This window comes from Corythoichthys intestinalis, chromosome 12 (assembly GCF_030265065.1).
Source record: "Corythoichthys intestinalis isolate RoL2023-P3 chromosome 12, ASM3026506v1, whole genome shotgun sequence".
In the NCBI taxonomy this organism is placed as follows: domain Eukaryota; kingdom Metazoa; phylum Chordata; class Actinopteri; order Syngnathiformes; family Syngnathidae; genus Corythoichthys; species Corythoichthys intestinalis.
The window spans coordinates 54,678,572-54,702,817 of NC_080406.1; the positions used below are offsets into that span (position 1 = coordinate 54,678,572).

At 40.1% G+C, this 24,246-nt stretch overlaps 2 protein-coding genes across 2 annotated transcripts; both read left to right on the forward strand.

Moving 5' to 3' along the window:
• Nucleotides 1-9,026: 9,026 nt before the first annotated feature.
• On the forward strand, nucleotides 9,027-9,702 carry LOC130926921 (gamma-crystallin M2-like). The gene is made up of 3 exons (XM_057852245.1): nucleotides 9,027-9,035; nucleotides 9,106-9,348; nucleotides 9,430-9,702. Exons 1-3 carry the CDS (start codon nucleotides 9,027-9,029, stop codon nucleotides 9,700-9,702), a joined length of 525 nt encoding a protein of 174 aa, XP_057708228.1.
• A 4,632-nt stretch (nucleotides 9,703-14,334) lies between these two features.
• On the forward strand, nucleotides 14,335-17,740 carry LOC130926966 (gamma-crystallin M3-like). The gene is made up of 3 exons (XM_057852332.1): nucleotides 14,335-14,373; nucleotides 17,145-17,387; nucleotides 17,462-17,740. Exons 1-3 carry the CDS (start codon nucleotides 14,341-14,343, stop codon nucleotides 17,738-17,740), a joined length of 555 nt encoding a protein of 184 aa, XP_057708315.1. The 5' UTR covers nucleotides 14,335-14,340.
• The last annotated feature ends 6,506 nt before the right edge of the window (nucleotides 17,741-24,246 follow it).

The following is a 24,246-nucleotide window of genomic DNA, read 5'->3' on the forward strand; positions in this document are numbered from 1 at the left end:
TTGTACATTCTTGCCCAAATAAATATGAGTTTCTAAATTCTGCTGTTCTTGTACAGGACTTTATTGTCATCAGACGCTATCGGGTTTGTTGCATCACTGAACATGGTAAATGGTAAATGGTGTTACACTTATATAGCGCTTTTCCACCTTTCAAGGCGCTCAAAGCGCTTTACACTATCTCACCATCCACCTACTAAAAATAATTAGGAACACAACAGTACTTTTATTACGTAATAAAAACAACACCTAATGTTGGATTAAAGCAACGCTAGGTAACTTTTCAACCTTTATGAAATATTTTCATTACATTTGTGATGATGCGTCGACTGACAACTAGTTGAATGACACCTCTTTTATATCTTGAGGGAGTCTGTATTGCTTTCACCGGCACTAATTAGCTTTGAGGAGGGTGGCAGGAACCCTGCCACACAAAACAACTACAAATGTGCTGATTGCTGTACGGCATACGTCACTTCCCCCATTCGTTATAAAGACAATGCAAACGCTTTTGCACAAATTCTGCAAAGATGGCAGAGCAACAAAAGAGACAAAAGTTTTATCTGAGGAGACAAAAGAAGGGAGGCTACCAGGATAAAAGGGCACTCAAGAATAAACATTGGCCTGAGTTTCACTCGCTGGTCGGGGGGGTTCGGCGATCCGGTGGGGGAATACGGAGCAAAATCAAACGTTTCTCGTTGTCAACATCGTCATATGCTATTGTTTAGCATATTACCTTTAGTATTACCTCCCACTATTCATCCTTTACATGGCCGCTGGAAACAGAAGTGTCGTTTAATCCCTCGGACAGCAACCGAGAGATCAGGATAATACAACACTGTGCGCTGGTCCTCAAGGGAAACGCAGTATACCTTAAAGTGACTATGATAGCAAAAAGCATGTTTATTTTATAATTCACGTGGTATTTTATGCTCCTGAATGAAATGGACCGCTTGGATGTGTGTGGAAGCGATCGATTTTTATATTCAATTTTTTTTAATCTCGCACCATTAAAATGAATAACTTCCTGTTTTGAGGAGGAATGCGAATGTGACGTCACCCGGGTCAGCATCTCACAGTACAGCATTGCTTGATAGCATGCAGATGGACTGCGGATTCAGCTGATTTTGCGGATTAATTCGTTTATTTTTCGCATCACGCCAGTCAAATGTGCTGCAGGGTTTTGTTGCTGCACTCAACATAAGACTGACAACAGAAAAATGTTATCACATGTAATTGAATTTCTGATAATTGAATTTAAAGGGGAAGATCAGAATTTTTCACAATACACAAGGCATAATCTTCAAGTTAGCAGGGGTTTAATTAGTCGATGGAGTTGATTTCAACCACCATTGACTCACGCTAGCTTAGCCACTCCGGAGCCCTGAAACTAACAAATAACTGATAAACTGTACGGAATTTGTTGAGGCAATAACAAAATAGTAACACGCAGACTTTAAGGAAATTAACTTTAAACAGATTACTGGTTTGGAAAAATGAACGCATGAGATTGCTCGTTAATGAAAGAAAGTAATCAGATTACAATAACGCGTTAATTAATTACTTAGTTACTTACACGTTAGTGACAACACTGATTGTAGGTTACAGTTCTTATATTTGTGTCACTGTAAACGCACAAATCTGAAAAGTACTGGGTAAGTTGGTGAATAATAGTAGTCGATTTCTCTGACTACTCCAATACTCAAAACTATGCATTTTTACTTTAGCCTACCAATATTTGGAAAATGAATAAAAAGTCCTGCATGTGAAATTTAATCTGGTTACAGTTTCCATTTTTGTGGTACTGTAAATCCACAATTCTGAATAGGTTCTGGCCAAGGTTGGTGATTACAACCCAAAAAGTACGGAATCACCAGTCTCGGACGAGCACTCACTCAGACATTTTATCATGTAGAACAAATTCAGATAAAAAAACTTGAAAAAAATAATGACTAGTTCAAAAGTGCAACTCTTTAGCATTCAGAAACACTAAAAGAAATGAATAAAAAAACATTGTGGTGGTCAGTAAATGTTACTTTTATAGAGCAAGTGCAGGAAAATATATATGGAATCACTCCATTCTGAGGGAAAAAAATATGGAATCATGAGAAACAAACAAAGAAATAACAATCAAAACACATCTCTAGTATTTAGTAGCACCACCTCTGGCTTTTATGACAGCTTGCAGTCTCTGAGGCAATGGACTTGATGAGTATTCTTCATCAATTTGGTGCCAACTGTCTTTGATTGCAGTTGCCAGATCATCCTTGCAGGTCGGAGCCTTGCTGTGGACCATTTTTTTCTTTTAGTGTTTCTGAATGCCAAGGAGTTGCACTTTTGAAGTAATTCATTATTTTTCAAGCTTTTTATCTGAGTTAGTTCTACATTATAAAATGTCAGAGTGAGTGCTTGTCCGAGACTGGTGACTCCATGCTTTTTGCTCATTTTTGTGGTCCTGTAAATCCATAATTTTAAATAATTTCTGGCCCATGTTGGTGAATATTACAGTGGTATGAAAAATTATCTGAACCGTTTTGAATTTCTCACATTTCTGCATAAAATCTCCTTCAAATGTGATCTGATCTTTGTCAAAATCACACAGATGTAAAAACAGTTTCTGCTTTAACTAAAACCACCCAAACATTTATAGGCTTTCATATTTAAATGAGGATAGTATGGAAACAATGACAGAAGATATTGACATTATCGTAAATATAATAAATACCTCATTAGTTACTGGCCACGTGCCTCAGTCCTTTAAATATGCAGTTATTAAACCGCTTCTGAAAAAACCTACTCTTGATCCTGATATCTTGGCAAATTATAGACCTATCTCTAATTTACCCTCCTCGCCAAAGTCCTTGAAAGAGTGGTAGTTAAACAACTCTGTCAGCACCTACAGGACAATAGTTTATTTGAACATTTCCAGTCTGGCTTTTGAGCTCATCATAGCACCAAAACTGCATTAGTCAAAGTAACTAATGACTTGTTACTAGCCGCTGATCATGGATTAGTCTCGATCCTGTTTCTGTTGGACCCGAGTGCAGCCTTTGACACAATCGACCATAATATCTTATTGCAGAGACTAGAACGTGACATAGGCATTAGAGGAGCAGCCCTCTGCTGGTTTAAATCCTATCTATCTAATAGGTACCAGTTTGTCAACGTAAACCAGCAATCATCACTGTATTCCAGAGTCAGTTATGGTGTGCCGCAAGGGTTGGTCCTCGAGCCCATCTTGTTTACGCTGTAAATGCTTCCTTTAGGCAATATCATCAGAAAACACAGCATTAACTTTCATTGTTACGCTGACGACTCACAACTGTATCTATCAATTAAACCTGAGCAGATCAGGCAAGTGGATAAACTAAGCACCTGCGTCCGAGATATAAATGCCTGGATGAGCACTAATTATCTTTTACATAACCCTAAAAAGACAGAAGTACTTATAATAGGCCCAAAAATGTAAGCGACTCTCTAACTGCCCAGACAGTCACTCTGGACAATGTAAGTGTTGCATCCAGCACCACAGTTAAAAACCTAGGAGTTCTATTTGACCCAGACATATCATTTAAAGCTCATATTAAACAAACCTGCAGAACAGCCTTTTTTCACCTGCGCAACATAGCCAAAATTAGAAATGTTCTGTCTAAAAACGATGCAGAAAAATTAATTAATGCGTTGGTTACATCTAGATTGGATTACTGTAACTCCTTACTTGCAGCTTGTCCTAAAAGTTCTCTAAAACGTCTTCAGCTTGTCCAGAACGCAGCAGCAAGACTTTTAACAGGAACTAATTGAAGAGAGCACATCACCCCTGTGCTCCAGGCCCTTCACTGGCTTCCAGTCGAGATTAGAATTAAATTTAAAATCCTCCTTCTTACATTTAAGACCCTTAATGGTTTGGGGCCATCTTATCTCACCAGTGCTCTGGTTCCATACCGCCCCAACAGAACACTCCGTTCTCAGAATGCAGGTCTACTGGTAGTTCCCAGGGTCTCTAAAAGTACAGTAGAAGCTAGAACCTTTAGCTACCAAGCTCCCTTCTTATGGAATCAGCTTCCAGCTAGTATTAAAGAAGTCGACGCAGTCTGTACATTTAAGATTAGACTAAAAACGTTCCTATTTGACAAAGCTTATGGTCTAGCTAGTTGAAATCGGACTTGACTCACAGTTCAGTCTAAGCTGCATTAGAAGCTATAACGCTGGGGGTAGTTTAGCCATTGAGTCCTATCCCCTTTTCCTCACTCTACCTACTACTTGTCTTACTTTTTTTTTTTTTCTAATTCTAATATGTAGTTGACTAGTCTCTTCATCACTAGTCACCCGGTGTCCCCTTTCCCCCCCTCCCCTTTATTTTTCAGCCGCAGCCTCCTGACTATCCTGACCCCTGGCTGGATGGACGTCCTCGTTGCCAGCCCCCCCGTCTCATCAGGCTAGATTGACCACCTCGTTTCTACATTCCACTGCATTGCTACAAATTGGACCTCCTGCTGCTAAAACCCACCATCAGTCCTGGTGCATCTATAGCCTGTCCGTCCTGGAAGTGGATCTCTCCTCCCTGTGGTTCTCCCCAAGGTTTCTCATTTTTACCAAATGGTTTTTGGAGTTTTTCCATGCCGACATGGAGGGTCTAAGGATGGGGGTTGCCCAGGACTTGAATTTTATTAATTCATCTACTGTTTCTGACTGTGTATTATATGGCCACTGCAAAGCCCTTTGAGACAACCTTGTTGTGATATAGGGCTATACAAAAAAAAAAAAAAAATGAATCTTCACATTTAATAATTTTGACTCTCTCGCTCTTCACGTCTTCGTCGTGTAGTAAAGCATTATTTTGCCATATTCATGTTGACCATTTAGCAGCTTCGCTCTCCTGTTTGTCCGGCGGTCATTGTCCAGCTGCTTCCCCGCAAACGAGCCCTCTGCCCTCAGCAGGGGAACGACGAGTTTTAACTTGCTCCCCGCCGGGCGGGTTGCCGATCGGCGAAGACAATCGACAACCCTGCCGCTGTGTAAAATTTTCCGGGCTATTTGTGTGTGATTTTCCGCTTGGAAGACTTTGAAACATCACTTGGTTCAGGTTAGCATGTCGGCTAGCAGTCAAGCCTCTTGGTTTGTTTACATTCTCCGAAGCCGGGGCAGGGAAATGACAAAAGCCCAACTTACTACGGTGGCATACAATATCAGGGAGGTGTGACAGTAATTATTATTATTATATTATTTATTATTATTACATTATGGAGTAATTTTCCATGTTGTTCTGAATAAATGCATTTTTATTATTTCATATTCCATTTAGCACAAGACTTGTTATTTGTCATGACCATACTATTTATTTAGCTATTGGGGAAAAATATTTGGATAAAAAGAATATCCTGTAAAAATATTGGAGTAGAGAGACTGAAACAATGACATTTTGCAGCTCTCTTCGTCACATTTTCCTCGTTCTGAATAATTACCCCTCAATGGGCTGAATAGTAAAACAAATGAAACCACTCTCCTGCCGACGTCATCGACCTGTTGGGGACGCTAGAGCCCTGTAATGGTGGGCGTGGCTAACCGGCAGATTAAAATACTATTTTCTCGTCATCTGCGCTTTGCCAAATTGTTGTATATAGTCGAATCGTCTCAAAATATGATTCTAATTTATATAATAATGCTATTTAAGACTTTTTTTCTCCTGTCGTACACACTTTAAATTATTTGGTAAAAATTGGGTTTCAATTGCTCTTTAAGTCACCTTAGGCAGAGGGTTCCCTTACTTATTTTTCCCCCTTCTGTCATTGTTTGCATGCTATCCTCATTAAAATATTAACACCTATACATGTTTGGATGGTTTTAGTTAAAACAGACACTGTTTTTACATCTGTGTGATTTTGACAAAGATCAGATCACATTTGACAGTGATTTTATGAGGAAATGTGAGAAATTTCAAAAGGTTTAGATACTTTTACATACCACTGTAGTCGTGCACTTTTCTGAATACTCACATACTCAAAACATGCATTGCAAACTATGCATTTTTTACTGTACCATATTTTAGACAATTTGAATTAAAAGTCCAACATCTATACTTTGATCAGGTTACAGTTCTCATTTTTGTGGTACTGTAAATCTACAGTTCTGAATAAGTTCTGTCCATGGTTAGTGACCATTACCACTCTGTGTTGCTGGCTGGAATGCTTCCAATACCATCCATAAAGTGGGCTGGTCTTTGAATTACCGTCGTGTGTTTTTCCTTTCTCTCTGTCTTTCCAAAAGATTTTTCTGTCCAGGTTTCTCTGAATAAACAACACAATTTAAGCAAGTACAATAGAATGGCACTAAACTCCCATGCGACACATTAAAACTGTTCAGTTAAGAGTGTCTCATGTCGAAAGTACATTTTTGAGTACCACACATATACTGCATTTTGCATAAGTAGCCTACCTCTTGATTCATCTACAGTACTTCAGTACTACATCAAGTGCATTCATGTGAATGGGAGACAGACATTTGAATATTCTCTAAAAAGTCATCCTTGACTGACACTCGGTGTTTTTGAGGTTTAAAACATCTAAATAATAATGTGAAATGATGATATTTTAATTTGCACATTTCTTTACTGGATTTTTGTTTTTTATATTTTTGTCTGTTGATGTATTCATTTCATTTGTTTGTTTTATAATTAATATTAACATTTATTCTTTTTTTTTTCTTTCGAGCTTTGTAAACTTGGATAGATTTGTTTTGGTTACTGAATATTGACATAATAAAAGTCAGACAAATCATATTTGAGTTTTGTACACAAAATTTGTAATTTGGTTGCTTTTTTTAAGTCAGACAGGGAAAAAAAAATGCTTTAAAAAAAATAATAATAATGTAATCAATAGAACTTAAATAAATAACATTGACCACATTTTGGATGATATTTGAGTTCATAAAATCAAAACATAAATAAACAACTGTAACAATTATAAAATATTAGTGGACATCCACTCCAACAACTAATTAAACCCCCACTAACTCGAAAAGTAAGGCTGATGTAAAAAATTCTGAACTTCACCTTTAAATTCATTTGTAGGAAACTCAATTACATACAAAGGCATGCCCCCCTCAATATCCGCCTATGGATGTGACGCGGGACATCAATGGAAAGGCCTTCAGAACGAGCGTATATCAGCGATGAATCAAATGTATTTTATTGTCCTTCATTTAATAACTGTTGGCTGTGATCCAGTATAGTGTTAGCTCACCTGGTTTTGATGACGTCATCAGAAGAGGACAAAGGTTCTTCACAATTTCCGGTGGTGAAGTTTCGACCTTTTAACTGGGGACAGAAAATGCCATTTTAACTATTTTCGGCCGAAAGTTTTCGGCGCCAAATTTTCGGTCACATCTCTAGAAATTTTCATAACAAAGTCCGAACAGTGTATGCAGTAGATTACAATACAGAACACTTGAGTCAGACTCAATTAACAGAACATCCATTATTTGACACACGTTGTATATGGCGGAAAACACTCAGGTGACTTGAAGTTTGGCTCAAAGACCCCCAATTTGGCCAACTTTCAAAATTGTCCAATATGCACGTGTGATACATCATTGGAAAGCTTAAAATCTCAATTTTCTGGGGGAAGAAAATTTTTGAACTGGAGGGTATTTAAAAAAAAAAAAAAATTAAGCAGCGAAACCCTATCTGGAGGTGAGAGCACGCGAGAGCAGAATTAAAGATGCCATGACTTTAACGAGATATTATCGCATACTTACCGTGTTTCGATCCAAAAACTCCATGTAGCATGTATCACTGAGTGTCAAGGCACCCCTGCTCATTGCGACGTAATTTGTTTAAAAGTTTAAGATATGTGAGTGAATAATATTTATTTTTATTTTTTTTTCACGAAATATTAGACGTCAATTAATGATTCTAAGCTTAAAATGACAGTCATTTTGAATAATATATATCATTAATTACGTTCGTTTTATGGCTGGGTTGAAACAAAGCGGTTGCGCAACGTCTGTAAACGAGGGTTTCCAGGGTAAAACGGACAAATTAAAATTAGCTCAGGGGCTTTATGCACCATGAATCTGCTATGGCATCATATAAACATATTGTTCTATCAAACACAACATTTGTTTTGGCTTAAAATACAGCAGTTTCTTTTAAAGAGGAGTGCAAGAGCAGAAACTGCTTTTTCAGTCTTGTCTGTGTTTTCTGCCATATTCATGTGATACCTCAAAATACTTCCACAGCGGACATGTTGGGTGTGATCCAGTATAGCGTTAGCTCACCGTGTTTTGATGACGTCATCAGAAGAGGAGTCTGGTTCTTCACACTTTTCGGTTGTAAACATTCGGCCTTTTAAACGAAAACCAAAAATGTAATTTTAGCGAAAGTTTTCTGCGCCCAAATTTCGGTCACATCTCTAAAAATTTTTATTCAGCATTTTCATAACAAAGTCCGAACAGTGTACGTAGTTACCATCCACTCTGGACATGATGACATCACAGATCACTTGAGTCAGACCCAATTAACAGAACATCCATTATTTGACACGCGTTCTATATCCATGCATAGAAACCCACAGGCTCCACGACCTGCCAGAAAAAAAAAGCACCTTTGTTTGTCAGCCGGTGCTCTGTATACAGCCATGTGAGACTATTGTTGTGGGCAAACAAAAGGATTCTCTCGCCTATAAATTGTCGGCTTACAGATCAGAGTGACATGCAGTGCGTTTTCAGTAAATCACACGGTAATGTCCCGCTCAGTGTTGGGAGCCTTAAGAAAATGATTACTGTTCTGCCATCCATTTGGGGTTGGGGGAGATGATTGTAAAGTCTTCCTTTAGATGCTGTCATACAAAATGGAAATTTTCTGAATGCCCCTCAGCACTCCATAGGGCCTCCATACCATGTTGCTGTGTCAGGGCTTCATACACAATGGTGGCAACAGAGTCTTTGGATTTGGCCAGGTATAAAAGACATGGTGGCGTGGTCACCAATCCAGCATCGTAGTTCTCTGAGGAACAAACACAGCAAACACAACCATGGGCAGGGTAAGCGCACACCTTCATAATTGAAAGAACGTGTTTTTCGTGATTCTCAAACTGGCAATCCATTTCCTAGATAACCTTCTTTGAGGACAGGAACTTCCAGGGCCGCTCCTATGAGTGTATGAGCGATTGCTCCGACATGTCCTCCTACCTGAGCAGGTGCCAATCTTGTCGGGTCGAGAATGGCTGTTTTATGGTCTACGAGCGCCCTAATTTCATGGGTAACCAGTACTTCATGAGGAGGGGCGAGTACGCCGACTCCATGAGCATGATGGGCATGAGGGACTGCATCAGGTCTTGCCGTGCAATCCCCATGGTAGGCGAGACAACGTTAACAAAACATTTCCTTAATGAGGAATCAGTCTGGAATTAAAATGTGCAATCTGTCCCGAAGCAGCACAGAGGCCAGTTCAGAATGAAGATCTTTGAGAGGGAGAACTTCAACGGCCAGTCCCATGAGCTCCAGGAGGACTGCGACAACATCATGGACCGCTTCCGCATGAACGACTGCATGTCCTGCCAGGTGACGGATGGCCACTGGCTGATGTTTGAGCATCCCCAGTTCCGTGGGAAGATGATGTATGTGAGGCCCGGAGATTACCGCAGTTTCAGGGAGCTAGGCCTGAATGGCATGAGGTTCATGAGCATGAGGCGCATCATGGACATGTAAAAGTTGTTCTTCAGAATGTTTCACTGAAAAGAACATAAATAAAATGTTTCTCAAAATGGATGATGTCTACTGCACATTTCAGTCAGAGGAAATACTTCATTTATTTAATCACTGTGTGTGTATACTATTGATACAGTAACATTATGTATGGTCATTATCAACACGGAATTGTCATGTGAAAACCAATCACCTACCATTACATTTATAGAAGCAAAGCAGACTAGCTTGATTCAATTAAAAAAAAAAAAAAAAAAAAAAAAAAAAAAAGCAATCAATAATTGTGCTGATGAATTCCATCTTCAAGCCACGCTGGTCATATGTGTTTCGGTCAATTTTTTTATAAGTTGCCTTTTGGACGTAACATTTTGTGCTTAAGTTCGCTCTCAGGCTAGCTTTGCTAGCATAATAGCTAACACGACTCTGGAATTTAACACAAGTCGAGTTTACCTTTTGTGGGAGGGGGGGGCAAAACATGTTGATGACCCCGAAACGCAGTGTCAGCAATAAAATTAACTTATAGTATAAATATATAGGCCTACTGCTCAAAAAAATATAGGAAAACTAAAGTAATACGTTGTAGATGAATGAATGAAATATTTTTAATAAACACTTTGTTCGCTCCAAAGTTGAATGTGCTGACAACAAAATCACACACACACAAAAAAAATCAATAAAAATCAAATGTATCAACCTATGAAGCTCTGGATTTTGTGTTATATGTGAAATGAAAGTGGAAAAACACTACAGGCTGATCCAACTTTAATGTAATGCCTTTTAAATGAGTCAAAATGAGGCTCAGTAGTGTGTGTGGCTTCCGTGTGCCTTTATGATCTCCCTACAACATCTGGGCATTCTCTTAATGAAACGACAGAGTGTGTCCTTGGGGATCTCCTCCAAGATCTGGACCAGGGCATCACTAAGCTTCAGGACAGTCTGAGGAGCAACCTGGCAGCACCTGATGGACCTTAAAATAATGTCCCAGAGGTATTCTATTGGGTTTAGGTCAGGTGAATTTTATGAATTTCCATGAACTGTCAACTCTAGCCACATGAAGTTGGGCATTGTCATAGACCAGGAGGGACCCAGGTCGCAATGCACCAGCCTAGCTTATGACAATGGGTCCAAGGATTTCATCCCGATACTTAATAGCAGTTAGGGTGCCATTATCGAACCTGTAGAGGTTGATGCGTCCCCTGACCATCATTGACCCACCACCACACCAATCATGCTGATTGATGTTGCAGGCAGCACAACGTTCTCCACGGCATCTCGGGACCCTTTCACGTCTGTCGCATGTGCTCAGGATGAAACTGCTCTCATCGACGAAGAGCACAGGGCCAGTGGTGTAGTTGCAAATTCTGGTGGTCTATGACACATGCCAGTCGAGGTTTATGGTGCTGGGCAGTGAGCATGGGGCCGACTACAGGACGTCGGGGCCTTTAGAGCCCGTTTCTGATAGTTTAGTGGCCTGCTTGAGGTCATTTTGTAGGGCTCTGGCAGTGCTCATCCTGTTTCTCTTTGAACAAAGGAGCGGATACCATCCTGCTGAGGGTTTGAGTTCAAAGGCCCTGTCCAACTCTCCTGGAGTCTCCTCCAGGCTGCTAGGTTGCTCCTCAGACTGTCCAGGAGCTCAGTGATGACCTATTTTAGAGTTGCAGTCATCCCTTGCTACAATGTGGTTTAGCTATCGGGGATTCATGACTTCGCGGGCCAAATTAAAAAAAAAAAACGCTGTATATATGATAGATCTGATTTCATTAAATCGGTTAAAATATGATAAATGAATTTTATTTCACTATGTATGAACAATGAAACAATCGTACAAGAGGAAAACACATTTTAATTTATAACACAGACAAAAATTGGTGCACTTAGGTGGAAAAGGTGCACTTTATGGAGCTAAAAATACATAAAAAGATCCCGCAAAAACAGCTTCCCTACTTCGTGGAAATTCCCCAAACCCGGTCTTGGAACTAGTCTAATGTGATGAATGAGGTATTACTTTCATTCAAAGCAGACATGAAATCTATTTTTTGAAATAAATTATCCAAATGTAATGGCAAAGACAGAAAACAATGCACTTATTTACTCCATTCTTGCTGCTACAAGATTTACCCATTAATCATCGTTGATGTAAATTCTCATGGGTTTTTAATATTTCCATATGGGTAGATTCAACCACGATTATATATATATATATATATATATATATATATATATATATATATATATATATATATATATATATATATATATATATATATATATATATATTTTTTTTTTTTTTTTTTGGCGGTATGGTCTCTCCTTTCAAGCTCGGGTCCTCTACCAGAGGCCTGGGAGCTTGAGGGTTCTGTGCAGGATCTTAGCTGTCCCTAGGATTGCGCTCCTCTGAACGGAAACGTTGAACGTTGTTCCTGGTATCTGTTCGAGCCATGCACCCAGCTTTACAATTCTTTAAGATAATGCTCAATTTCTCCCAGAAAATGATTGCAATTACAAATGCGTTGGTAGTATTATCTTCATTTATTTTGCTTGCAATGAAAAAACACAAAAGAGAATGGGGAAAAAAATTAAATCATTATTATTTTACACAAACTGGGCCGGACAAAAGTATTGGCACCCTTGGAAAAATCATGTGATGCTTCTGGAATTTGTGTAATTAACAGCACCTGTTACTTACCTGTGGCACATAACAGGGGGTGGCAATAACTAAATCACACTTGCAGCCAGTTAAAATGGATTAAAGTTGACTCAACCTCTGCCCTGTGTCCCTGTGTGTACCACATTGAGCATGGAGAAAAAAATAAAAGACCAAAGAACTGTCTGAGGACTTGAGAAGCAAAATTGTGAGGAAGCATGGGCAATCTCAAGGCTACAAGTCCATCTCCAAAGACCTGAATGTTCCTGTGTCCACCGTGCGCAGTGTCATCAATAAGTGTAAAGCACATGGCACTGTGGCTAACCTCCCTAGTTGTGGACGGAAAAGAAAAATTGACGAGATGTGTCAACGAAAGATTGTGCGGATGGTGGATAAAGAACCTTGACTAACAACCAAACAAGTTCAAGCTGTCCTTCAGTCCGAGAGTACAACAGTGTCAACCCGTAATATCCATCGGCGTCTTAATGAAAAGGGACTCTATGGTGAGATACCCAGAAAGACCCCACTTCTGACCCAGAGACATAAAAAAATAAAACATGCTGGCGTTTGCCAAAACTTACCTGAGAAAGCCAAACGTTTTGGAAGAATGTTCTCTGGTCAGATGTGACAAAAGTAGAGCTTTTGGGGAAAAGTCATCAACATAGAGTTTACAGGAAAAAAAACAAGGCATTCAAAGAAAACAACACGGTCCCCATGCTCATCAGGGCGGAGGTTCCCTGATGTGTGAGAAAGCTGGGTCTCCCTCAGGGTTCATGGGTTTTTCAGCAGGAAAATGATCCAGAACACACTTTAAAAAGCACTAAAAATTGGTTTGAGAGAAAGCACTGGAAACGTCTAAAGTGGTCAGCAATGAGTCCAGACCTGAAACCCATAGAGCACCTGTGGAGAGATCTGAAAATGACAGTTTAGAGAATCAAATCTCAGAGACCTGGAGCAGTTGGCCAAAGAAGAATGGTCTAAAATTCCAGCAGAGCATTGTAAGAAACTCATTCATGGACACAGGAAGCGGTTGTTCGCAATTATTTTGTCTAAAGTTTGTGCTACCAAGTATTAGGCTGAGGGTGCCAATACTTTGTCCATCCCATTTTTGGAGTTTTGTGTAAAATGATAATGATTTTTTTTTTCATTCTCTTTTGTGTTTTTTCATTGCAAGCAAAATAAATGAAGATATTAATACCAAAGCATTTGTAATTGCAATCATTTTCTAGAAGAAATTGAGCATTATCTGAAAGAATTGCAGGGGTACCATTACTTTTTGCTATCAGTGTATATTCATACATGAAAGTATTTTTTTTAAAACATCAATGCACAATACAATTTGCTCTTTACTTTCCTTTTGTACCACATACATAATTTTCATACTCAAATACTTTGAACTATTTTGCATGAAAAGAATGCGAAAGCGGCCACTTCCAAGAGTAAATCATAGTATGAGATTTATTACTATTATTGATGTAAATTCTTGTGGTTTTTTTCTATTTCTTTTCCATACGGGTAGATTCCTTACCGAAATAAAAAAAATAAAATAAAAATAAAGTTTTTTTTTCTTTTTTTTTTTTTTTTTTTTTTTTTTACAAACCCTAACCCAGCAAGCCATGTAAATATGCTTTGAAAATTAATGTCAGTGTATAACGCTAATATACAATGTTTCACTCAAGGGTTTATGCCAGAAACCATTTAAAAAATGCAAAGGTAATTCTTAACAATCCCATCCATTATAGTGTTTGTTAGTGTGACCTATTCAAAATGTGACTAGCATGGCTGAAAATGCTTTCTATCGGAAAAGAAAAGGATTTTCCAAAGACTGAAAGCTTTCCCGGGCCCTGAAAATATGGCCATAACCTCTGTGTTCTGGGGTGTCAATAGTAGGTCGCTGACTCAGGGCTTTGTTAAGGGGAGGGGCAACCATTTGTTCAGGTATAAAAGGAAAGGGTTAAACCAGGTACAGCACACCAGAGCAATACATCTAATCCAACATGAGCAGCACTGCCAGCAGCATGAGGGGCAAGGTATGTTGCTAATGCATAAATTCATCCAGCTCTGCATTTTATACCACTTATCCTGTTCAGGATTGTGAGTAGTCTATCACGGCTGACTCTGGGTGTAAGGCAGCGTACAACATGGACTGGTCTTAAGTTAAAGGGCACAAATCGATGAGTCTTCCATTTGTTCTTGCATGTTCTTGGAATGTGTGTGTGTGTTATGGGGGGCACTGCAATCTTTGGCTGCTAGGGATATAGAAAAGCTCAATGAGAATAAGCAAATGCCACAAAGTAAAAATCTTAGAAAGTTGCGTTCAAACCGGACGCGCTTTGTCGGGTCGCTCGAAAGCAGTTTTGTGTTTACACCGACCTGTATAGCGCTCAAAATTGAAGTCTGCGTACTCTGAACAACCTCCTGTTCAGATAACGTAAAAATAAGAGACATAATGACTTTAATCTTGCAATTTCATGACTTTTTTCTCCTTATATTACACCAAAAGCAACCTTACATTGCTAAAAAGTGAAGCCCATGAAACCAAGCGTAACGCAAAAATCAAGCAACACGAATTTAATCTCACAAAATTATGATTTTACTCTCATGAGATTACAATTTTAATCTTGTAGTATTAAATCTACGACTTCATTCTCGTAATATTGTGACTTTAATCTCTTAATATTTTGCTAAATGGAGTTTCCACTTTCCACTTTTAAGGCCCTCAAATCGCTTCACACTATATCCCCATCTACCTACTGGTAGTACGCAGAACCAGGAGCAACGTGGAGTTCAGTATCTTGCTCAAGGAGACATAGACGAGTCCATCAGGGTAGAAAATCGAACCCACAACCTCTGGGTTGGGGAGCAACTACTCTACTACTGAGCCACGCACCCCAATTTTGACTATTATCGTATCCTATTATTTTGCCTCTGGACTTTTGCTGACTGGCAAGTGAGAAAGGTTCCAGCTCCTGCAACTGAAGTCACGTGAATGAGAAAACATATCAGATTGACTGCTTCCCCGTCGTAGCAGGAAGATCAACTCAGCCATGCTGCGCAAACATTCATCGCGTGGCCTAGCTGCTCAAACTGGCAACATCTCGTCATGCATGATGCGTGTGGTCTGTGGCAAGGCCGGGAGAAAAAAACGCGGCTGGTCTGAACACAGCATAACTGCTTATCGCAGAGGTCGGGAACCTATGACTCGCAAGCTACAGTGTATCACAAAAGTGAGTACAACCCTCGCATTTCTGCAGATATTTAAGTATATCTTTTCATGGGACAACACTGACAAAAGGACACTTTGACACAATGAAAAGTAGTCTGTGTGCAGACTAAAGCCCGCAAACAGTTTGCTGAAGACATGTCAACAAAGCACATGGATTACTGGAACCATGTCCTATGGTCTGACGAGACGGGCAGGCTCTCTTGTGTACCGTCTTCAGAAGAGGCTTCCTCCTGGGGTGACAGCCATGCACACCAATTTGATGTAGAGTGCAGCGTGTGGTGTGAGCACTAATAGGCTGACCCCCCACCTCTTCAATCTCTGCAGCAATGCTGACTTCACTCCTGTAACGAGTCACATGACATTTTGAAGGGAAAATGTATGAATGTACGGATTTACTAAGGGTTGTACTCACTTTTGTTGCCAGGGGTTAAGATTTTAATGGCTTTATTTTTAGTTATTTTGAGGGGAAAATAAATTAACTCTATTGCACACAGACAACTTTTCATTGTGTCAAAGTGTCTTTCGTCTGTGTTGTCCCATGAAAAGATTTAATTAAATATCTGCAGAAATGCGTGGGTTGTACTCACTTTTGTGATACACTGTATATCTGGCTCTTTTAATGAATGCATCTGGCTCTCTGCCAACCAGTAATCTTAAATGTGGAACCGGTCGGCTTGCTTGACATGAACGAAATGTGATGAGCTGATGGTGCATTCACACAGTGATCATGGACATTTCAAACGTACGTCACAATAATATGTTTCAATTCGGTGCCCATTGGTGGTCCTCCCATTATGGATAACACGGAGATGGGCATTACAGAGCTCGCCTCATGCGGAGTCTCTGCTCCGCCAGCAAAATTATACCACAAAAATGAACCGCATGGCATCCCAAATCACACAGGCATACCATCGGTCTCACTTCCATTACTTTTTTGCCTGTCAAATTGTCGCTACACCCAGGAGAGCGAGATTCATGAAACGGTTGCCCTGTGAAGCTCCACCTGTCTTGACCACCGTTATGCACACGTCACCCTGTTTGTGGTTGCACTTTCACACCATGTTTCTATTTGTTATTCTCCATGTGGGATATGCGCATCGGAGCAATGATTGTAACATCCGAAGTAATGCTGTTGGGCTTTCTTGGTTGTTTTCCTTAAGATTTATTTCAATCGCAACCCAGTGACTGCTCGTAAAAGTTGAGCATGACCTCACTCTCGCTCCTGTGTGATGCATTCAAATGTGTTCACGGACAGTGTGCACAAAACAGACTTGGACAAGCAGGCAAAACAATATAGAATATAAATATATGTATACAGATATATATTATTTATTTATTTATTGTACATATTTTATATCTCTCATGGAATCACATTTTAAAATATGCAGTTTTTTTGGCTCTTTCTGTCACAAAGCTTCCCAAAGCCTGGTGTGTCAGATGGATACTTTGGGCAACAGACCCCCACCCCTCCACCATCCTTTTGTTAACGTCATCCCTTTCTTCTCATTAAATCTCTATTTAACCAGCAAACACGTCTGTTGATGAACGATCACCCTGCTTCTCCTACTTATCCAGATCATTTTCTACGAAGAGAGGAACTTCCAGGGTCGTTCCTACGAATGTACGAACGATTGCTCCGACATGTCCTCGTACCTGAGCACATGTCAGTCTTGTCGCGTGGAGAGCGGCTGCTTCATGCTTTATGAGCGCCCCAGCTTCATGGGCAACCAGCATTTCATGAGGAGGGGCGAGTACGCCGACCACATCACTACGATGGGAATGAGGGACTGCATTAGGTCCTGCCGCATGATCCCCATGGTAGGTACTAAAAATTGAAACCTCAGGAAACATACTGTAAATAGATGCTACAATTTCTCACCCACTTCATGCAGCACAGAGGTCAATTCAGGATGAAGATTTATGAAGGGGAGAATTTCAGCGGCCAGTCCCACGAGATACAAGAGGAATGCGACAACATCATGGACCGCTACCACATGAACGACTGCATGTCCTGCCAGGTGATGGATGGCCACTGGCTTATGTTTGAGCAGCCAAACTTCCGTGGCAGGATGGCGTATCTGAGGCCTGGCGAGTACCGCAACTTCAGGGAAATGGGCATGAACGGCATGAGAGTCATGAGCATCAGGCGCATTATGGACTCCTGCAATTAAATTTCCACTGAATGTGTAAACAACAATCAATGAAATAAATTCATGAACTGTCCTTATATCTGTCACAGATTCCCCATTTGGAAGAAGTTAATACAGTTTTAATGGATTGCATAAACATTAAATCAAATTATCCAAACCTTTCACTCCAGGAGAAAAACACTGGACCAAATTAGCACAACTATGCACTACCGTTCAAAACTTTGGGGTCGCTTAGAAATTTCCTTATTTTTGAATGAAAAGCACTGTTTTTTTTTCAATGAAAAGAACATTAAACTAATCAGAAATACACCCCATATAAAGTTAATGTTGTAAATGACTATTTTACCGGCAATTGTCTGGTTTTCAATGCAATATCATACATAGGTGTATAGAGGCCCATTTCCAGCAACCAGCACTCCAGTGTTCAAATTGTACATTGTGTTTGCTAATTGCGGTAGAAGGCTAATGGATGATTAGAACCTTTAGCAATTATGTTAGCACAGATGAAAACAGTTTAGCTGGTTAGAGAAGCTATAAAACTGACCTTCCTTATTTTCTAAGTGGGTGAACTTGCAAAATCACAAGGGGTGCCAATACATCTCCTCCTCAGTGTGTGTGTGTGTATTAAAAAAAAATATATATATATATTTTAAAAAATTATATATAAAATTTACATATATATGTAACGGGTACACACACAGTGTATCCGTTGTAGCACGTGGAAACCTCCCCGCCTATTCCTTCATGTAAGGACGCTAGCGGCTGCGCTGTTGGCTCGAGCTTATTGGCGCAGTGGTTACCGAACTTGCCTGACGACTAGAATCATCGCGGCGCGCGGGTTCGTGTCCCAGCCTAGTCAGAGGTGGGAGCGGAACATGGGGTGGCACAGAACAGACTTGGGTTACATACATACATATATATATATATATATGTATATGTATATATATTCACCGGCCACTATATTAGATACACCTGTCCAACTGCTTGTTAACACTTAATTTCTAATCAGCCAATCACATGGCGGCAACTCAGTGCATTTAGGCATGTAAACATGGTTTAAGACAATCTCCTGCAGTCTTCCCTGTATGGGGAAGAAAGGTGATTTGAGTGACTTTGAATGTGGCATGGTTGTTGGTGCCAGAAGGGCTGGTCTGAGTATTTCAGAAACTGCTGATCTACTGGGATTTTCACGCACGAGTTCTGTGGGCGGAAATGGCTTGTTGGTGCCAGAGGTCAGAGAAGAATGGCCAGACTGGTTCGAGCTGATAGAAAGGCAACAGTGACTCAAATAACCACCCGTTACAACAAAGGTAGGCAGAAGAGGATCTCTGAATGCACAGTACGTCGAACTTTGAGGCAGATGGGCTACAGCAGCAGAAGACCACGCCCGGTGCCACTCCTTTCAGCTAAGAACAGGAAACTGAGGCTACAATTTGCACAAGCTCATCGAAATTGGACAATAGAAGATTGGAAAAACGTTGCGATGAGTCTCGATTTCTGCTGCGACATTCGGATGGTAGGGTCAGAATTTGGCGTCAACAACATGAAAGCATGGATCCATCCTGCCTTGTATCAACGGTTCAGGCTGATGGTGGTGGTGTAATGGTGTGGGGAATATTTTCTTGGCAGTCTTTGTCTTTCTTGGTACCAATTGAGCATCATTGGAATGCCACAGCCTACCTGAGTATTGTTGTTGACCATGTCCATTCCTTTATGACCACAATGTACCCAACTTCTGATGGCTACTTTCAGCAGGATAATGCACCATGTCATAAAGCTGGAATCATCTCAGACTGGTTTCTTGAACATGACAATGAGTTCACTGTATTCAAATGGCCTCCACAGTCACCAGATCTCAATCCAATAGAGCATCTTTGGGATATGGTGGAACGGGAGATTCGCATCATGAATGTGCAGCCGACAAATCTGCGCCAACTGTGTGATGCCATCATGTCAATATGGACCAAACTCTCTGAGGAATGCTTCCAGCACCTTGTTGAATCTATGCCACGAAGAATTGAGGCAGTTCAGAAAGCAAAAGGGGGTCCAACCCGTTACTAGCATGGTGTACTTAATAAAGTGGCCGGTGAGTGTGTATATGTATGTATGTATATATATATATATATATACTAGGGCTGTCAAACGATTAAAATTTTTAATCGAGTTGATTACAGCTTAAATATTAATTAACTGTAATTAATCGCAATTAATCGCAATTCAAACCATCTCTAAAATATGCCATATTTTTCTGTAAATTATTGTTGGAATGGAAAGATAAGACAAGATGGATATATACATTCAACATACTTTACATAAGTACTGTATTTGTTTTTTATAGCAATAAATCCACAAGACGGCATTAACATTAATATTCTTTCTGTGAAAGGGATCCATGGATAGAAAGACTTGTAATTCTCAAAAGATAAATGTGAGTACAAGTTATAGTAATTAAAAGATAGATGTGAGTACAATGCCAGTTCTCTTTGCATTGAGCGCTTTTCTTTTTGTCAACATTATTTTTTTTGAGAGATAGGAATATTATTTTTGTTGTGCTTTCACTAAATGATACTGTAGCGACCTAAATGTTCTTAACTGCCCAAATGCATGATGGGAATTTGGGCAACCATGAGTCACAATGGTGGCTACAAATGGTATCTTCTCTGCGTTGTATACAATACATGGTATTAAGATAAAGATCATCTCCAGTCATTCTTCCCCATTTTGCGCACCACAATAATTATAACTGTTGTGTTTGAAATGCTACAGCTTATACCAATAAATAGTGCGGCTCCAATGAATGTCTATATTACCTATTCGCCCCTTTTGGTAATTGGCTGTGCTTTCAACTCCTCGCTATAGTGAGGACTGGACCGGCGATCCAGGTTGGCTCTTTGTCGTCGGATGGCTCGGTTCATCCGACTTCCCCCTTAGGAAGGCGGCGGCGTGCATATAAGTACCGAAAGGCGTTGGATGGCTTTTTATGGGTACTTTTATTAACAAAACAAAAGCATGCGGGGGACGCAGCATTTTAAGCCTGTGCTAACTGTGCACTCTACTGTCTTCTCTCTCGCTCTCTCTCTCTGACTCGCTTGACCACTTTTTCCTTCACTGCTCAATCTGACAATGCCGGTCACATTGAAAATAACAGCGGCCCCTTGGGGGTGCCGGTAACACTTGCATCCACTCCACTTGCTTTGCTCTCAATATACTTCAAACGGCACCATTGTAGTCTGTTCGCGGCAATGCTTGAGTGGTTCGTTCCGCGCATGTGTTCATTGCGTTAAATATTTTAACGTGATTAATTTGAAAAAATAATTACCACCTGTTAACGCGTTAATTTTGACAGCCCTAATATATACTTTTCCCTTCAGAACTGCCTCAATTCTTCGTAGCCATCAGAATTTGGGTACATTGTGGTCATAAAGGGATGGACATGGTCAGCAACAATACTCAGGTAGGCAGTGGCGTTCCAACGATGCTCAATTGGTACCAAGGGGCCCAAAGAGTGCCAAGAAAATATTCCCCACACCATTACACCACCACCACCAGCCTGAACCGTTGATACAAAGCAGGATGGATCCATGCTTTCATGTTGTTGACGCCAAATTCTGACCCTACCATCCGAATGTCGCAGCAGAAATTGGGACTCATCAGACCAGGCAACGTTTTTCCAATCTTCTATTGTCCAATTTCAATGAGCTTGTGCAAATAGTAGCCTCAGTTTCCTGTTCTTAGCTGAAAGGAGTGGCACCGGGCGTGGTCTTCTGCTGCTGTAGCCCATCTGCCTCAAAGTTCGACGTACTGTGCGTTCAGAGATGCTTTTCTGCCTACCTTGGTTGTAACGGGTGGTTATTTGAGTCACTGTTGCCTTTCTATCAGCTCGAACCAGTCTGGCCATTCTCCTCTGACCTCTGGCATCAACAAGGCATTTCCGCCCACAGAACTGCCGCTCACTGGATATTTTTTCTTTTTCGGACCATTCTCTGTAAACCCTAGAGATGGTTGTGCGTGAAAATCCTAGTAGATCAGCAGTTTCTGAAATACTCAGACCAGCCCTTATGGCACCAACAACCATGCCACGTTCAAAGTCACTCAAATCACCTTTCTTCCCCATACTGATGCTCAGTTTGAACTGCAGGAGATTGTCTTAAACCATATCTACATGCCTAAATGCACTGAGTTGCCGCCATGTGATTGGCTGATTAGAAATTAAGTGTTAACGAGCAGTTGGACAGGTATATATGTATATTATATATATATATATATATATATAAACACATAGGGGTTGGACAGAATAATGGAAATATGGCCGGTACAATCACCACACCTCAACATTACTGAGCATTTATGGTCAGTTTTCGAAATTTCAGTTTAGACATCGATATCCACCGCCATCGTCTCTAAAAGAGTTAGACGGTATACTAACAGAAGAATGGCTTAAAATTCCTTTGGAAACCATTCAAAAGTTGTATGAATCAATACCTCAGAGAATTGAGGCTATAATTGCCGCAAAAGGCTGACCTTTACCATATTATACCATACCATATTAAATTACCGTAATTTTCTAACTACAAGCCGCTACTTTTTTCTTTCATTTTGAATCCTGCGGCTTATGAACCAGTGCAGCTTTTTGTTGATTAATAACAATTGGTTAATAAGTAACACTTTATTCAACCGCGGCGTCATAAGACTGTCATGATAATGACATGACACCATAATGGGCATTAATGAATGTTCATGACAGATGTCATTAAGTGTCATCCAGCAAATTATGTCACTAACTCTATTTATGTCCAGCTCGGATCTTTTACATTGCATTCAAAAGTGAGATAATTTGCCGGGTATGACCAAATAACATCTGTTATAAGCACTCATTAATGCTCATGACAGTGTCATGTCAAAATTATGATTGAGAGTCTTATGGCGCAATTGTCAAAGAAAGTGTTGCCAAATACCATAACTAGCAATTAATGAAACAACTGGAACAGTAACTGAAGAAATAATTAGCAGAGAACATGAATTTTGATTTTTATTTAAATATGTAGTGTTGCAATTCATGCTAGGAGGCATGTTGGAGAACAACAGTGTTGACAGCAGGTGGTGGTAGAGGTTGACTGCCTACCCCTAGGGAGCAGTGATGGCCTAATGAAGATTCTTGAAGCAATAAAGCTTTGCTGCCATTTGGTTCAAAGCTTCATTGTGGTTCATCTGGTCTTATGATAGTCGTATGATGCTGCTGTCAAATAAAGCGTTACCGGTTAATATCTTTTGGTCAAAATATTCCATAATACAGTGAGGACAGCTGCAGCTTATAGTCCAGTGCGGCTTATCTATGAACAAATGCCGTTTTCGTTTCACATTTGATGGGTGGCGGCTTATTGTCAGGTGCACCATTTTGTTGATTTTTTTTTAAGGTGTTTTCATTATTATGTCACACCTCTCTATATAGTATATACATACAGTAAATATATATAAACAATGGTACCTTTACATATATATTCAATTAGTTCCAGGACCTGGTTTACAACTCAAAAAATGGTCATATGTTGAACGGGATTTTCCTATAAACATACATTATAATTCGATGAATTTGTTCCATAGCCCAAAAACCTACGTTTTTTTTTTTTTTTTTTTTTTTTTTTTTTTTTAATAAATACTGCAGGTACAATTACTAATAGCAATTACACTTTCTTTTTAATTTTGTAAAAGGAAATCGTTTGACAGATTCCATGCTGGAGGTCCATGCCATTGTTGAGGAGCCACTTATCTCCAAAAAATCAAAACCCCTCGCTTTCTGGCAAAGTAGCAGTGTAGTGTGTCCAAAATTAAGTCACAATTCTAAGTCACCTTCTTCTTGCTGCCTTTGTGGCGACGTTGTTCCTCCCTGCTCCTGCTGCTAGCTTCGTCAGTCTAGTCTGTCTGCTTTTTTTGTATTTCCTCTGTGGATCAACTGTTTCTGGTCTCTTATACGAAAATGGATCTGACTAGTTGGTCTCTCAGCGCAATTGACAAGATTTTTTCAACAAGACACGGTGCACCAGGAGAGCCGTCCTGCCCAGATGGTACCTTCGCTTTGCTGGATACATGCGAGATGATACATGAGAGACATGGGATCACTCCCATCTTTACAACACCGTTACCGTTACTGACAAGTGAAGGGTCGCGTTACTACAATTTGGTTGAATGAAGCGCTAGTCTGATTTTGTCACACATCAGCTGCCTGCTTGCCCTGGTGAGTGCAGAGCGGGAGGGGGGAGGAGGCAAGGGGGTGGTGACGCCATTGCAAACGCGATGATGATTGGCTTGCTTCACTGCATGAGCTGGCAAACACAACAAGACAGCGATAATGGCGACGGGCCAGGGAATTTCCAAGGTAGCATTCTCAAACTTGAATGATTTTCAAATATTTAAAATTGTTACATTACGAAATATTTAAGGATAGTGTTCTGCTTGTTGTGCAGTAGGCCTAACATAAGGTTTAAGAGATTTGCACTGGTTAATGGTCAGTTGACATTTGTGTTTTCTGA